At 29.9% G+C, this 18,455-nt stretch overlaps 2 protein-coding genes across 3 annotated transcripts in view; one reads left to right on the top strand and one right to left on the bottom strand.

The window, feature by feature from the left end:
• Nucleotides 1-18,455, top strand: part of LOC113386798 (headcase protein-like) — a 675,189-nt gene that overhangs the window by 456,488 nt on the left and 200,246 nt on the right. The gene's annotated exons all lie outside the window — the stretch shown is intronic.
• The window catches only part of LOC113386799 (headcase protein-like), a 32,552-nt gene continuing 23,119 nt past the window's right edge, over nucleotides 9,023-18,455 (bottom strand). Inside the window, exon 3 of the mRNA XM_026624556.1 lies at nucleotides 9,023-9,196. Coding sequence (XP_026480341.1) covers nucleotides 9,023-9,196 — 174 coding nt within the window. The remainder of the gene's footprint in view (nucleotides 9,197-18,455) is intronic.

Genomic DNA, 18,455 nt, shown 5'->3' with positions numbered 1-18,455 from the left:
CAATGGCAACGCTACGTTACGCTGCTGTTTTCATCATATAAATGGTACTAAAAACTGTCAAAATGCTATGTAGTTGCTTTAAACGACTGACAGTTTTTAAGTACCATTTTTATATGAAACCCAGCGTAACAGAGCTTGCCATAACATTGGTCTATCTACAACAGAATTTGCCCATAGTTTGAAAAACACTTGTTTTTGTTTACAAATTTAACTTTCAATTTGAACAAAACGTTTATGTAAATTTACAGTTACCACTTTAATTCAGTATATACAGAGGCTATCTCTATTTACAAAAATATTAACATTTAATTCAATACAAAATGAATTCGATACACGACGATATAAAATATATTATTTTGAACGAATGTCCATTATTATTAGGCTGTCTACGTACTAATAAATATTAAATGAACGAATACTTGTTTCGCGTTCAAAGACTAATATAAGCTCAGCAAATTACAAAAATAAATAAGAAATATTAGTCTTTCCCACTAAGTCTTCCAATTTTGATTAGAATTATGCTTTAGATTGGTGTCAGAATATTTCATCTTATAAAATATCCGACAAATATTTTTTTTTTCAATTTTTTGCGAGTTTTCTATAAAAATGTAAACGCACGAATTATAGTTATGCTAAGTAATCGTCATATTTTTCTTAAATTTATAAAAAATCTCAGCGGATCTCGGATGCTTCGGAACTTTTCGAACAATCGTCGAAGAAGGAAGGAAAATTTGGATAGAGTGAAGTTTTATAGAATAGACGAAGAAATATAACTTAATCCTAAAGCAAAAGATAATTTAAGATGAACAAAGATCCGAACCGATATTTTTAAAGATAATCCTAAATTGCACTGGCCCAGAAAAAAGTTGGCTGTATTGGGAGTCATATGTTTTCTAATGTATTTCTTACTACTGAACACAAACCTAAAGACAAAATTGGGAGCCAATCGGCAAAAATGGAGAACAACAAAACCTCGAGTCTATAAATTAGAACCGTAAGAACTTTTCTGCTTGATCATAAAATTTTTATAATTTCTATCGTTTCCTGTCAACGGATTTCTGCACCTTTTTTCCTCTGTAGTATTTCCTTGTTAGTATCTTTTTGAAGCTACCAGCAGTAATTTACAAGCAAATTTTCTCTCAGTTTCCTTTAGACTATCTGCAAACATATTTGCAGTTACCTCAAAATATTTTTGCAAAGTTCTGCTGGTAGCTACAAATAAGCCAACATTTGAGAAATTCTTTGCACAGGTGATTTAAGGTGAAAAAGGCCAAGAAATGAAAGAAACATGACTAAATTCCAGGTCGGAGATTTTGTCGTTTCATTTTTTGACCCCTAATTTTGGCCTTAGATTCGTGGTCAACTATAGGAAACATATGTCGTCCACCCAATGCAGACAACTATTTTTTAGAACCTGTGTTATAAAACCTATTATGAAATATTTATACAGTGCGATAAATTATGAAAAGAATCAGTTATTGTCGGATCTTTGTTAATAGTAATGATTGTACGAACGCTAGTACCGATCCAAACCAGATAGGCCGTGTTTAAAACTAATCTAATGAATATATGTAAATGTTTAATATTAAATGTTAAATGCTAAGATGATAGTTTATGACTAATATCATTCACACCAACAATCACACATTATATATGTATATATAAATATATTATAGTTGCGTCGCTAATATAGAGAGAAAAAATCATATCTAAAGAAAAATATTGTACACGATATTGATGCTATAATTGTACACAGGGTGGACTGAAAAGGAACCGTGAAACCTTAGCAAAACTTGTTTTGTTAAAGTAATTTCGCTTTTCGGATACACCTTGCCATTTCAAATATATGTTTATGTATATATATGTGAAGCCTTAGATTCCCCTATATATGACTTATGCATGATAATGTTATAATATAATATTATATCCATAAATATGGCTTATTAGTATCATTAGTATATTGTTGTAACTATTTTATTATTAATTTCGTGTAAGCTGGATACTATAATGAATATACAAAACAATGTTTAATGCGTATAAATTTCACTTGAATAAAATTTTAATAGTTCATAAATGTAATTGCAATTTCAAAATTAAGTTTGCCAAATATATTGCCAGATTTAGGAGCCAAATCTCTGCTAGAACAGACCGCCACATAGCGTTGTTATGGCAACATAACATGGCGTTGTTATGGCAACGTAACAGAGCGTTGTTATGGCAACGTAACATGGCGTTGTTATGCCATCTTACGTTGCCATAACAACGCTTTGTTACGGTCTATTTTATCAGTAAATTGGTCCTTTATTGTTCGAATATTTACTCTGTAAACAGAAATAATGCATGTCGCGAAGAAATATTTGTTATTTTACAGTATCTTCAGCGCGTAATGTTAACCAGTTATGTATTTGTATATTAACAATCATTTATTTAATAATCATCTTCCGTTTATCAAGAAAATTATGTTTATATAATATTATAAAATTTGCAAAAGTAACAAAGGGTTTGATTTGTACTTTTTAAGCAATTATACTACATCTACCACATTGATTTAAATATATATTTTTGAAGTGAAAACAATTATTTAAATTAATTATTATTATATATTCATAGATATTTGTTTAAATGCACATGCCACAAACATTTGACCTACAAATCTCACTGAGTAACCGAAAATTGTAAATATTGCGATCGACAGCAATCGATTGATGTTATATCTTAACTATAATAATTTTGTAGTTCTTTCTTACAGTGAGAAATTAAATTCGACTAGAATGTTAAATTACAAATGTGATTGTCACAATGTCAAATGGCAGTGCAGGTTTCAACTGAGAATTGCCCAAATCGTGTCCTAAGGGCATCTGTCTCAGTAAAGAGGTAAGCTTCGGATATCAAACAAAGTGAAACTACTAAGAACTGAATTATGCTATTAGGTTATATGTGAATATTTAGACCCTATTTATTTAAAATACAAGACGGAACTAACACAACAATCAATAAATGCAATCTTATTCTAGTAGTAAAAATCAATTGAAAAATGAACCAAACCCAGTAATTAATGTCCAATAAAAATTGTAAGAACAATTACATTGTACATCATTCAAATACTATTTTTGTTTGTTTGCTCTCACCATAACGTTTGGCACATAGAGTAGAATACTTGTAACTGTAACTCACTCACTTTTGGTTTTATGAGCAGAATAAGACCGCATTTTACGAAGTAAGTCGAAGTCATCGAAGAAAACCTACAATAAGTACACTATACCAAATCATAATTAAATTTGCAGCCCGTTTATGCACATGGCCAAATTCAAAACGTTGATATAAAATGAGCCAAAAGTGAATTGAACTAAATTTTGTTTTAAATTCGTTGTATCGTGATGAAAGTAGCAGGAGTAATAGTCCAGTCATTTAAGCTTAAATTAGGTAAGAATCTCGGAATTCGAGATACCCAACTGTAAGTCTGTAAATACTTGTATATTGACACTTGAAAGTTGTCTCAAATCCCACATATGGTAGGGTGTACCTGCCATATGCAGGTTTTGAGACAACCTTTAATGTCAATATACAAGTATTTACAGACTTATAGCTGGGTATCTCGAATTCCGAGGTGAACTTACTATAATGACTGGACTATAACGTTTTGCTCTAAGAGTTTACAAGGAATAAATTTAGGAGCCAATTCTTAGATTAAATAGAAATGTTATATTATGGGTCTATAATCGTATAAGTTGGTTGTCAGGAATTGTGAAAAGTTTTTGGATTTGTTGTGCGATCAAGCATTTTACTCTAAATAAACTTCCAAAAGGCACAAATTTCAAATAACAATTTTATCATAAGTGCAACTTTCTGTTGTCATTTTGATAACAAATACGTCTAACCAAAGATAATATTTCGACGTTTGTGACTTTTGGAGGTTAGGTTTCTTGTGCAAAACGCTCTATCGAACTGCAACGACATAGCTTTTTAATAGTTCAGTTCGTTGATTCTATCCCTGGCACATTACAACAAAATAAATTGTAATAACAAGTTTATAATGATGATATAATTGTAATTGAATACATTATTATTAAAGTTTGTAAATATCAAAGAAGTATGAAAAAAAAAAGAATCTAGTAAAAGTTTCAACTGGATTTACAAGAAAACGTAATTGTATTAGTAGGAGAAAAAAGGAGATGAATCCAGAAGAAATAAGGATTAAAAAAAATAAGATAAAAAATGAGTTAAAATTGATTAGAATTCGTATTGTTAATTTAAAATTGCATAGAAAGATAAGTAAAAGTTGAATTTAAAAAATAGTATAAAATATGAAAATTAAACATTGATGGTGGCTAAATGCTCCATGTAAGCAAGGCCAATAAATAAATAGAATAATATAAAAAAATGGTTCGTGATTACCAACTCATACGATTAGAGACCCGTAAAATATCATTTCTATTTTATCCAAAAATTGGCCCCTTAATCGTAGTATACTATCCTATAACTCTGGGCATGTCGTTAAATTTAAGTTTTCCCCAAAATTCATCCTCCCCCGATACAACGATCGTAGTCTACTTATTGTTACAGAAATAATATATTCAAGACTTATTCCAACGAGAAACAGAAATGACTAAGATTTTTCACATTCAAGGGGAATGCATAAAATTTATGATAATTATTAACACGATTAGTTTAAGATGGCGATATGTAGATTGTACATTCAATTCCACTAAAAATCAATCAACTCTCAATAAATATTAATTACTCTTAAAACTAACAGAACATAGATAAGTTAAGCACTAGTTCGTAGATACTAAAACGATTATGATTAGAGAAAACATCGACAACTTACAATTCAGTTAAGTGATATTTGTTCAGTTATGTACTGACTTTTGTAAACGATACACTATTTAAATATATTTTTCAAAAAGATTCGGTTATCCAAGAAAACCGTGAACTGAAACCTAATATTGGCAAATATTTTTGTACGACATTCGTTCTATTTCATTGTTTTGGGAAAGGCTTTTATATCTATGGGCATTAATATACAATATTACTTTATATCAAATATATTGGAAGATGTTGTTTCTATAGCTATATAATACTCACTCAGAACGTATTTATTTTTTTTATAAAAATTTGTTGTGTCGAGGTAAATTTATGGTTATTTCGTAAATCTTAATATTTTATTTATTTGAATCGGTTCTGTCTTTTAAAATTTCATTTATTATCGGCATAAAGATTTTTCACGGACGTATTTTAGGTTATAGAAATTTTATTCACTAGGATTATTTATATAGATTCATTTGCTTCAAATAGTATTATAATTTTGCAGTACATAACATTCACAATAACCAAGCATCCGACATTGTCCGTTTGCACCGTTGGAAATAGATGAAAAACTATATTATTTTAGAATTTTATTTTTTAAAGATTTGATTACCAAAAATATTATTGTAAGAAAATCGCTTTGTCGCCTTCATCAACTGTTTTTTTTTCCTGGATAATTTATTAACTTTCAAAATTAACGGTACAAACGGCCGCAGACGGAATATAACACGAAGATATATGTAGTATATTATATTTTAATTTATCATAAGTTTAAAGTCATCGCAAAGATAAAAATTTCTTTTGTACGTATTCATCATCAGATGATCTGAAAGTGAGATAACTTTCTTTGTTATCTTTTTTTTATATGCATGCATACCTGGCACCTGTTGACTTTGTATGCATAATTAGAGGAAAAAATAATATATTTAATGAAATAAATTTAATAAAAATAAAAATTATAGTACTTCACTGAAAAAATCAGTATTAATTTAAAAAAATAGCAGCAAACAAATTATTCAATTACTCATTATCATAAAAAAGATTGTAAACTTTGTAAATATTGATAAAAAATGATACCTACTGTAATTACACACTTTTATATAATTGTTAAATTTACATAAAAAATTACAACGAATTGAATACATAATGTAAAATAATGGAATTAATGAGACTTTTTTTAAATGAATATAATTGTCCCTTATAAAAATTATGCTTACAAAGTAAACCAGAGCAACAATGCACAAAATAGAGAAAAATAAAAAATGACGAAAATTCTTATTTTTGCGATATATAATTCCGTAAGATATTTCTATAATATATATTTAAATTCTATTTTATATAATTATTACTAATAAATTTTTTATATTTATCTTTGTATTATATTTGAATCAAAATATAATATGAATTACTTTACGTGATTTGAATGGTTATGATAAAATTATATGAAAATTTAATTTTTAACGTTTATTTTTTTAAGTGAAATATTTTGAAAATTAAATTATGTAAGTCAAGTAGTAATTCATAGTATAGTTCAATTCCTTTCCTACTTTTTAGTGTTATAAATTTAATTGGCAAATTTTTAATAATAAAGTTGTGAAGATTTCAAACAGCAAAAATGAGAAAGTGAAATGTTTAATTAATTTTTTTAGAAAAAAAAACTTATATAAAGTTGATCAATCTCCACAATATTATTATAAGTGATATATAGTTATAGTTAAAACGTTTTGAATTTTTTCAGCGACAGAGAATTGTAGTTCAATTTAGAGTTTTAGCCATTTTTAAAGTGTATTTTCAATTTAATGATTTTTGGCATATTTAGATGTTGTCAATTGAACTAACACGTTCTGCTAGGCATTTCTGAATCCCTGAATGACTAATTTTCAATATCTGTGATTCATAAAATACATTTATAACTATGCACGATTATTAACTTTTATGTAAACAAAGTTAAATTTTTAAGACAGAAAAACGAAATTTTTGTAATATAGTAGAAAAACCAAAAGAAATATCCGGCAATCTTACGACCATTCACACACAATCATACCCGTGATGATTTGATGATTTTTTATAAATGTTAATTTTTACAAAAAAACGATGACGATGGAGGCAGTTCTTTTAAAGTTTGATCGGTATACCATTATTAATTGGCAACTATGTGTATATTCATTAAATCACTAAAATTATTCGAAACACGAAGAAAGTTTATAGATGTATATTAATAACTACTATCATAGCTCGTATAAAAATGATATATTATTTTTTCTTATGATTAAATTTTAATTTTAGAAACCTATAACGCCTAGAAATTTTACAATATAAATGCTTATATAAATATAGAACTCCTAAATTTTCGAAATACACCTATGATTTTTATTTAATGAGACATATATTTCTATACGCATGTGTATATGAATAAGCAAAAAAGCCATCGCTCGTCTCCATCAAACTGTCGTCTGTTTTTTGTCAAATATATTGTTTTCTAATTTCCTTGAAAAAGTTATTGTTCATCTTTCATCGAAATGAATTATTCTTATTCAATTCGTATATCTCGTTATAATTATACATTTCTGTACTTCATCTCTACAAAATCCATTCACACAATAAAAACAACCTGAATAATGTAATTCCAAGCCTGCTTATTGGTCGCACACAGCATAAATTCTTAGCTTTATTACCTTAATGTGTAGTAGTATCAACTATCTAATCAAAAATTCATTCAATATACCGACAACAACAAATGGAGATAAATTTTCATAAATCCTATACAAAGTAAAACACATTAGAAAATTTATTGTTTTTACACATCACTAAATCGCATGTACCTAATATTAGAAATAGAAAAAATCTTAACGACTAAATATGTTTCAATATATATTTATATATATAGAATCTATATACTACGAATTTATGTAAAAAAATTGCGCGAATCACATAGCATCTAACTGCCGACACGCCCGTCTCAATTTTTTTTCAAAACACAAGTTTTTCTTCGACTTTCTGTACTTCTCATTATCAAAACGCGGATAGGGTTTAATCTTATTCAAAACTTTTGCATATTAACCTCTAGTATGATACCTAACTTATTAAAAATTAATATATTCTAAGAAGAACAACATAACGGTTCAGTTTGAAAACGCTCACGTTGTCCTTATAACAAAAATATTCAGTAATTAATTCAAACCTAGAATTATCTAATAACATAAAATATTTCATATAATAGGTTATTTAAATATAAATTGGTGCACTAAGATAAAAATATGAACGAAAACAAACTTCAACAGAACAAAACTTATCAACACTAGAATTTGAATTATTTTAAAACAATCGTGGCTGTCGCACTGCCATGCCGCTAATGAATATCAGTCCGTCGTTTGTTCACCGCTTTTTAATTAATTAATTAATAAATTCATATAAATACATAGTACATCGCCATATACAACCATCGCCGTTTGAGGAAAAATCTTCTTGATGTTATTTGAGTTCATTGAGGTAGCAATTAATTGTTTTAGATCACTTAATTACACTCATTATCAATACATTAACTGTTTAATAGACAAATCTCATTCGAAAACTAAACAAGAGATCACTAATAATACCATGTTCATGATCCCACAAATTTGGTGACTATGAAAATACTCACTGTATGTTATCATCCTAATAACTGGTTTGATGATTCGTCTACCTTATCAATCTAACTTATCTGATTGAGATAATCCATGAATTCATTGGAAAATAATTGCAAACAGGATTGTGCACAACTATCAGCAACTGTGGTAATCCGCGCTTTTGCTGGAAGCACTCCTCCAAGCAAGGGCACCGCCTTAATAGGCTGCATTCTCGGCTGAGGTGCCGGGAGATCTATTGGCGAAGAGGTTCGTAACGCTATCGGCGAGGTTTTAAAACCTATTGGCGAAGTCTTGCAGCCGATAGGAGAAGTTTTAAATCCAATCGGCGAGGTCTTAAACCCTATCGGCGATGTCTTGGTTCCAATTGGTGATATTTTGGACGTGCCTATTGGTGATGTCTTTGTGCCGATTGGTGATGTTTTGTACATCTGTTGCATAGATGGCGGTGTAGTAGGTAGCAATGGTATAGGTGAATGTCGGGCTGGTGGTCTTATGGCTCGTGGCTGGCGGTCGTACAGTCGATTGCTTTCAGTGGCGGTCGAGGCGGTCGCCGAGGCGGACACATGGACCGCCGTCGGCGAGGCATCGTGTTATGGCCACTGTTGGTAAAGCGGGAACGTCTGTTTGGTGTAGCAGAAAGCCAAAGGCTTCACGAAGTGTGTGTCCTGAACATGGCAGAAGGGACAGTTCAGAGTATGACTGTAGTCGCTGAAGAAGTTCAAGCGCTGATGAGGATGGAGCAAAGGCTTGAAGCAATTGTTACACTGAAAATAGAAATATAATATTATTAATATTAATTTTTTGGCATAGTCAAACAACAAATTAAAACAAATCATTTACAATGAAAAATTATTTTAAAATCATTTATGATTACCCTATTATTTCATTTTAAACATATAAATGCAATATACACACGAGCATGTTATAAATTTTTATTGTAGACTAAGCAAATTCTCCAATCTTTTCAATCTAAAAGAAAACTGCTTATTGCAGATTTTTCTTTAATTAGGAGTGTGCTTAAATACCGATTGGAAGAAATTCCTGAGGTTTGACTATCTAGATGGAATAGTTTATATACGTTGTTTTTATATTGTGAATTTTTAGATCATATTTTTAAATTTAACAAATCATTATATACCAGAACATCAGACTAGAAACTTTAACCTGGCTGGCAGGTTTACATCTTAACAGTTTAATATAGTATAGATTAGGAGGTCAATTTCTTAAAAAAAAGGCCGTTATATGGCGTTGTTATATGTTACGGTTTTGTCTGCATGCTAATTGGTAGTAAAAACTGTCAAAATGCTATAAATTTGTTGTGCGATCAGGCGTTTTATATATGAAATCTAACTTCACGTATGTGTTACATAATGCATAAGAAAGATGCAGTTATGATTATTTTTTTAACGTTTGAGCATTTTCTAAGTGAGGTTTCATATCTAAAATGTCCGATACATAGCATTTTGACAGTTTTTACTATTAATTTACATGAAGATAAAGCCTTAACATTGCGTTGCCATAAAAACGCCAAATGTTACGGTCTATTTAACAGTGTCTATTCTTATCATTTTTTTTTTAAATTAATGTGTAAAAAGAAAAGAAATGCAATTTATCTTGATTGAGCATCATGTTACAAGCTTTTACAAGCAACATTTTTAAATTTTATATTATCGAATCAAGTGAATCAGTAGCCGCTGAAAAACTTCAGTTATAATTCATATAAATTTTATTTTCTGAGATTTGGGTCATTGCAACATGTAATTCGACAAAGAAGCTCACTAAATTATAATAAGGAGGAGAGACTGCGTGACATGGCTTAATCCAAGTACGCTTTCTGAGCATCTCCGACCATTGTTCATTCACTTTGTGATATATCGGTATTCATAATACCGGATAATGTGCCCCTCTCGGCAAACATGACAAAAGCCCTGAGCGGTTGACATACGCAACACATGTACCAAAACGAAAAATACTGCCCGACAACAGCGGCAAACTGTTTTATGAGCCGAGGCGGTAAGAACATATTTTTTTACAACGCGAACGATTCAAGGCTAATGAGAACACACCGCAAGGGCAGTGCTGCATCCACGCATTAAATTTGCATTATGCATAAAACAACAATAGCGAATTACAAATAGCTATAAAGAGTTTATGGTACAACAACAAGTTTCAATTGATAGTTAAAAGAGCGTACTTCCAGGTTGTTTAACTTAACTGGCGTAATTCCAAATAGCTTGTTCCTATTAGTTTGTTGAGTGCAAAAAATATATTTATTACCGACAGTAGATACATAAAGATATTAATTTATAGTTGCATATCATAACTGATTTGTGAGGCAACCACAAATATTATTTTTAATGCAGAGGAAATACGGTTAAAAAACCGTGGTATTGTTTTTTTGAATAATATTATGTAATTATTGATGTTATAATAAGTCTCGTTCGTTTTTACGCATCTAAGATTTAATGACTATCAGTAACATCGTCTTTTACCTTTTATTTTAACTGTAATAACATCGTTATTAAGAAAGAATGCAATTAGTTGCAATAACAATTTTGTCCATATATTACGGACAAGTAGGAAAGATGCACCCATTTGTAATAATAATAAATAATATTATAAAGCAATTGTATGGGTCAGAATACAAACAACGTAGATTCTTAGTGAACCATGCGTACAACATTATAAGCTAGAAATATCCTTAATAAGCCCAGCAGTTGTTGATAAAATTCCTTTCTAAACACAAAATACGCAGTAACAACTAAGTAAAGCATTGTGTTGCACTATGTAATGATATTAAACAAGTCGTAAAATATTGATATCTAGGATTGCAAAGTGACTTTGAAGGCGAGCTGATAAAAAAGCTTGCAATGACGCAGTTTTCAGGCAGTCGTACTTTAATTTTCAATGGAGTCGTATTTTAGTTAATCATATTTAGTCGTATGTATATATACCATATATAGTAGTTTATATATATATATATACTAGCTGACCCGACAGACGTTGTTCTGTACTCATGTCTACAATTTTTCAATTTTTTATACTAATATTTACTGCTTAGTTAAAAATAATAATAACTGTTTTTTGAATTACTATTTACACCAATATATGAGTGATGTTGAATGTAGAACTATTTCAAATAAAATGATTGTTCTCAATTCCCACAGTTAACACTTTAATTATTCATTTAACAAATATTAAAAAATGTTCAATAAAATTGTATATTAAAAATTATACACTGCGATTTATAGAACAAATTTATTTCCAATAGCTCAATTTATTTTATTGCATTTAAGGGTTATATAGTATTTTTAGTCATACCTGTAGATGTGGATGTATAAATGAATGATTTTTTGTTTATTCACGACTAAAACATTGATTTTCCAAATTTATCACACTAAAAATAATCGTCTGCCTTTGTGATTTATGGTTATAGCATAAGATATACGTGTTGAAAATTGAAATCTTTTAAAAAGTACAACAAATTCAGAAAGAATTAATATATAGCATTCGCGGCAAAGGTGCAATATCACCTTTTATTTTTCTACCCAAAATATATGCTTCAATAATGTTGCCTATAATTTTTATAATTTCGTACCATATTTTAACTGGCTTTTAGTAATTTTAATATCTAAATTACATTTTTTTCTCCAATAAATCAATATACATTATTGCTTAAGTTTATATTTGAAGTGAATTAATTTGTCAAATCCTGTTCACATGTGCTCTATTCAACTTACAATCAACAAAATTATTGCTCTGTGAATTTTTTTACTGTGCTCCAATTTACTTGATATTTTGGAAATAGGCTAATCTTTATCTTAATTTCAATGTTTTTAACAATTTGCACTCCGTCACCATCCACAGCATTAATTGGATTATTACTCTTTTAATTCTGATTTTATCAGAACTTGTAATACACTATTTTAAAGGTGATTAAATGAGCTACAACTTTCTCTATCATTAGTTTTACCGTAACTTCTCTTATTGTAAAACGGCGAAGGGTTAAAAGGCTCGAAAGACCTCTGGTTGGACAGCTCCTTAATTAATCATACATCTATCAATATTTGGGTAACGAAATAATAATAAACAATAATAATTAGTCAGAAAAATACCTCGAATTTTCATATATATATATATATATATACTTTTATACGTATTCTTTCAGAGGTATTATGATGAGAAATTGGTTGTTTTTTTTAAATGTTTTTTTTTCATGAAATCATGAGTTTTTTGAAAATCATTTGTACTAAAGTTGTGGTATTTTCTAGAATCCATCAAGATCTCTTAAACCAAGTTAATTCTAGATTGAATACGATTATTTTTAATTTTGGTGGATATGGCACTCAAAGTATTTGATTTAAATGAAAAAAAAAAACATTGCATGCGTCCTTTATCTGCATGATAGCTCACTCATTTTACACGCAGAAGTACTCATTTTAAAGCTTATTTTGAGCACTATAAAAACCCATTTTCATATCTAGCCTAATAATGTTCCTAAAACACTATAAAATAACGATTTATTAAGATTTTAATTGATATAATTCTGTTCATTACATGATTTTCGTTAAGATGTATATTTTTGAAGGTGTTAGCAAAAAATGATGAAAAACGCAAAAAAGAAACAAATATTCAGTAGCCAGTAACTTGAAAAGTATTTCCTTTTTGAAAAACATTATTAAATATTTTTCTCGTATAATTAGTTCTTTTATCGATACCCAACGTTATTTTGAAAAAAGTAAAATTACACCACTGAAAAGAAATGTCATCCACCCGAGAAGTGGTAAAGGAGTCTAAATTGTTTTCACTTCTGAAGAGTAAGATGAACCTAGTTCCAAAATTCCAAACGAATTGGAAAACAGTAAAAATTTCAGACCCCAAGCGCTCGATTGAGTAAATATTCCGTACCCAATGACAAACATATGAATTTTTGACACAATGAAACTTCTAAATAATTTTTTTTGTATTGCGACTTAGTATAGTAAGGCAAAACGACTGCAAATTGAATATGTTTGAGCGCAATCACTTATGGCTCGCTCCTTTGCGCGAATTCGTACGGCGAATCTGTTCGCAAAGTGCGCAAACAAAATTATTGCAAGCAAAAGCAAACCACGCGCACGTCAGACGCATGCGCAGACTGCATCACTTGTCAAATGCTTGTTATATTATTTGCATCTTATATTAATTTAATTTTTGGCGCATCTCAGCTGCTTTTCGGCATTAATAATGTAGACATTACATTTTCCTTATTCATAATTATGAATTTATTATATTCTAATATCGCCTTAGCCTATAAGTGAATAGAAATGTTTGGCAAATGACAGTCCTCAATTGTTTTTAATGTCAAACTAAGCTTCAAATATTTTCAAGGGCAAACAATGATAAGCGTTTTTTTGTATTTTTTTCTATTTATTTCTACAATTTAGCTATATTTCTATGAATCAAAACATTCTAAAAAATTTCCCGAACAAACTTCAGGAAGATTCATGAAAATCCGAATTATAGTTTAGGAGGAAATATGAAACTTACATTGTTACAGAAGAATTTTATATATAAGATATATATATATATATATATATAAGATTAGCTTATAAGCTTTGTTTAGCTGCAGGAAGAGCCAACATTTATGAACAAATCGTTTGCTTCTCTTTAGGACATCAGCACACGACTTATAAGCCCAAGCGTCTGTTTTTGTTTCTAGAAGTAGTTAGAGTAGGAGTTAAAAGTGAACCTACGACAGGTTTGAATTTTTTTTCTTGGTCTCGAATTAACTACTCCCTAGTGCTTGCGGAATAGTACTATGTCAGCCCAAAAGAACACAAAAATGTTTTTCAAAATAGTAATCAAAATTCCACCAAATACCTGATTATTCCAATGTAATTGATCAATATCACTAGTACTGAGAATAAATAAGTCCCTAAAAACATGAGAAAACTACCCTCGAAATATCGCACTGAAGGCGCGATACACGTTAGAACTGATTACTGCTATAAGACTGTGGCAATGACATTCAAAATCTGACTAGATTGTAGTTATGGCTTTCTTCATGTTATATAGTCGCGAAAACGTTAGTAAAACTAGCAAATATTTATAAGGTCATTTTATCTATATCTTATATATATATACAATTCCTCTGCAATGATGTATGTAAATATACTCCTCCTAAACGATTATTCTGATTTTGATATATCTTTCTGTAGTTTGTTAAGGGAAATTTTTTTATATACTATTTAATATCTACTATTTTGGCTGTAGGTATTTGTATTACTTCAGTTGTCATGGTAAATGAAATTTTGAGTATCGAATATACAGTATATTATTTAACCCCATCATTTAAAATTTTTATACTTGTTATTCGTAGGAATTTCAAATAGTTTTTTGGAAAATATTAAACAATTACAAGTACAAATGTGTGTTCTTGGAGAACATCGTCCAGAACTTGTATCAATAATTATAAATCAATAGCACACACCAAGCAATTATTCGAATAGTAACTGAAATGCATAAATCTTCAACTGAAGTAAAACGCGTTAAATTACGCGTCTGTTCCTCGTTGATATAAATTGCATGAAGACGTTTCCGATTTATGTTCGATTAAGACGAGTAAAGATTATGTTGAAGTAATTGAGGTGAGCGAGTCCGCCAGAAAAGGCGATCGTTAAGTCGAGAAGTATTTTCGCATAAATATTATTTAGACGTAAAATATACGAGCAACCGTGATTCAATGAAGGCCGTCTCCGTGATCCATCAACGCTTTAGTTAAGCCGATCGGTCTAATATGTGGGACAAGAGAAAAGATGGGAAAACATGATGAAAATGGTTGTATATTGTATGTGTCATCAAACAATCATACTAAATAAACAAGAGTACAAAAAAGCAGACATAGAATGGACGAGATTTCACATGCATGGTAAATAATTTTTTTTTTTGTTTAATTCAGTCAATTTTTTTTCTGCTCTTTATATGACTGCTATATTAAAGATAATAATGTAAATAAGTTTTTACTGGAATATAAAAATGATAAAATGGCTTGGAAATTACATTTTTGTCCATTTTTGACGAGGGCTCAAACAAAACTGTGTCAACTAATTACAAAACTGTCAGAAAAGTTTTTTAGTAAGAAATCGCATCATTCTAACGCGAACCGAACCAGATTTATACAACGCGAAATAATTAGAGACATCTTTTGGTAAAATAATGATGAATTTCTCTTACTACACTTTATACATTGCAAGTAGAGTAAGGGACCGATTCTGCCGCTTTCCATACTAAATATTGACAAAAGCCATGTGGTTGGTGTGCAGTCAGGCGAATTTCTCAGGTTGTCGGATAGAAAACCTAACCTAGAAACCGCACAAGTGTCAAAAAAACGATCTTATATAGGGGGCGTCCATTAATCACGTGAGCGAGTTTTTAGGGATTTTTAGACCCCCCCTCCCCCTTGGTGATATTTGGTGATATTCAAAATTACCCCCCCTCCCCCACCAAACATCACGTGTATTTTTAGTTACGTGAAAAAACTGTAAAAGTTTTAATTTTTTTTAAAAATGTTTGAACTTTTTTATAAAAATATAAAAATAATAAATACACGTGATATCTTGCTATACCCCTCCCTCCCCCACGTGATATTTCGTGATTTTTTGTCAAACCCCACCTCCCCCTAAAAACCTCACGTGATTAATGGACGCCCCCTAACAGGGTGTTTCTGATACACCTTCATAACATACGAGTGACGTTTCAGTTTATGTGTGAAACGCCTGAATGCATAGCAAATACATGACATTTTGACAGTATTCAGTATGATTCAGTAGCATAATATGAAAGTTGGAGCGTAACATGGCCTTGTCATAACCCTAAATGCTCTTTAAAATAAAATAATACTTTTTGTTATTCAATTTAAATACGGATTTCTGATCATTTATTATTTTGACCTTATACAATATTCTTAATTTATTTAAATGAAGCATATTAATTATTCATACTAATTATAAGTGTTAAAACGATAAAATAAAATTAATAAACTGATTATTACGTTATTATAAAAATAATTGGCAAATAAAATACACTTAAAATTTTGTAACAGACATTATAATTCTCACATATCAAAATATAATTCAATCTATCTCTTGCTAAAAGCTACTAGATAAGAATTTCGAGCAAAAACTAAAAGCTTGTAAAGGTTTTTCGGCTAGAAAATAAATGAAACATGTTTCGGGCGTAAGCTCTTCATGGTCTACTAATTAGATAAAACAGAATATACATTGAGATAGCTGAGTAAACACTTTTGATGATACTAGACATAGAAACTAACAAGCACTCATCTATCTTCATTTAGGGACGACAATGTTAATTATGCCTTACTAACAAAAGTTTATACAAATGTGAATGGTTCGTAAATTTTAGTGAAAAAAATTAATAAAATGTGGGTTTTAAAAATTCATTAGTTATAATTTAATCTTGGCATCAGATTATAATATAAAATTTATAAAAGCCAACATGTCAAGGATGCCACATTACTCCCCTTTCAGTGACTTTTATGGTGCTGGATTTGCAACAATATGATTACTATCTATCCGCATTTCCAACAAAGTTTTAACAATAATGAAAAATACTGAACAAGAACAGAACATTTTTAACTTCCCGAAGGAGAAGTTTATGTTTTCATCAAAATATCCGAATCGCTAATTTTATGTTTTCTCGACGTTTCAAGCCATTCTGAATCGAATGAGCCCAAATCTGGAAAAAGTATGCTGTGTGTGTGTGTATGTGAACAGATTTTTTGCCGTAAATCGCCGTTTTCTCAAAAACGGTTCGACCGATTTCAAATATTTAAAAGCCATTCGATGTGTTTCGGTAAGGACTAGCGTTTCTGAGTTTTGTGCGACGATCGGCCGAGCCGTTTCTTTGTAATTTGGAAAAAAGTGTTAAACTTTTCATCGACATTCAAGCTCATACTACCGAATCGATTTTAAAAAATTAAAAACTGTTCGAAAGATATTAGTTGGGATAGTTTTAGGTGAAAATCTATTGAGCCGTTTTCTTGTAATTAACTGTTTAAAAAAAAATTTAAACCGATTTTCTTGGAACTTTTTTTTGCGTAATATATCATAGTCTTATAGAACTTACTGAAATATTACCGCCTTACGACAAGTGGTTTAATTTGAAAATTCATCAAAGTTTGAGAAAATGAGTAGTTCTTTTTACATTTGCTAAAATTAAAATTAGACCATTTACTTGGTATAATGATAGAGTGCTTGATGAAGATACTAAACAATTAAAGTCCTACAAAAAGCTAGCTCAATTATAAAAATTATTGATTTTTGAAAATTTGCATTTAAAAAATACTCCGACCGGGATAGCGTATTCGATTTTCAATAATGCGTACTAAATCCACTTCGAATGCTTTTAACTACTCATAAATTAATTTATCTATCAATGATTAAGTCGATTATTTACACAAATCGGGAAGTTCATGTAATTTGCCTCAAGGCAAAATACCAATACCAACTAGTTTAAATAAAATTATAAGAACTTGAACTACTATTTATTGAAGCTTGAACTTTGATTTACAATTAAACCTACAAATGCTGAAAACAGCGTTATAAATTGATGAACTCCTATGAAATTTTGCATTATGAGTTAGAAATGGCTTGGAAATTAATCTTCACAAATGTTGAGCCTAGAATCAAATCAGTAGTCGAGTGCGAATAAAAGCAGCAGCAACGCTTTTGCTTTTGTGCGGTTGATGCATTGATGTCTGAAACGAAGTACGCCTGATATTGCTCTTGGCATTGTCTACTGATAATGTGCCTACATATACGACTTTCAGGATTTAATAACGCAAAACATAGCCGTACAAAGACGCGCTACAGAAATAAATTAAACTGAACGTAGTACAAGATATATTCATTCGGCGGTAAAAAGCGAAACGCGCGAGTATTTAAGCAGGATTTATATATCTTGTGCGCAAGTTATATGGCGTAATAACGTACAAGGTTATATAATATCCTCTTGTTCTTTTTT

This window comes from Ctenocephalides felis, unplaced genomic scaffold (genome assembly GCF_003426905.1).
Source record: "Ctenocephalides felis isolate EL2017-DRISC unplaced genomic scaffold, ASM342690v1 CF-g0.4_SCAFFOLD_03571, whole genome shotgun sequence".
In the NCBI taxonomy this organism is placed as follows: domain Eukaryota; kingdom Metazoa; phylum Arthropoda; class Insecta; order Siphonaptera; family Pulicidae; genus Ctenocephalides; species Ctenocephalides felis.
This window is presented reverse-complemented; position numbering and strand designations above follow the sequence as displayed.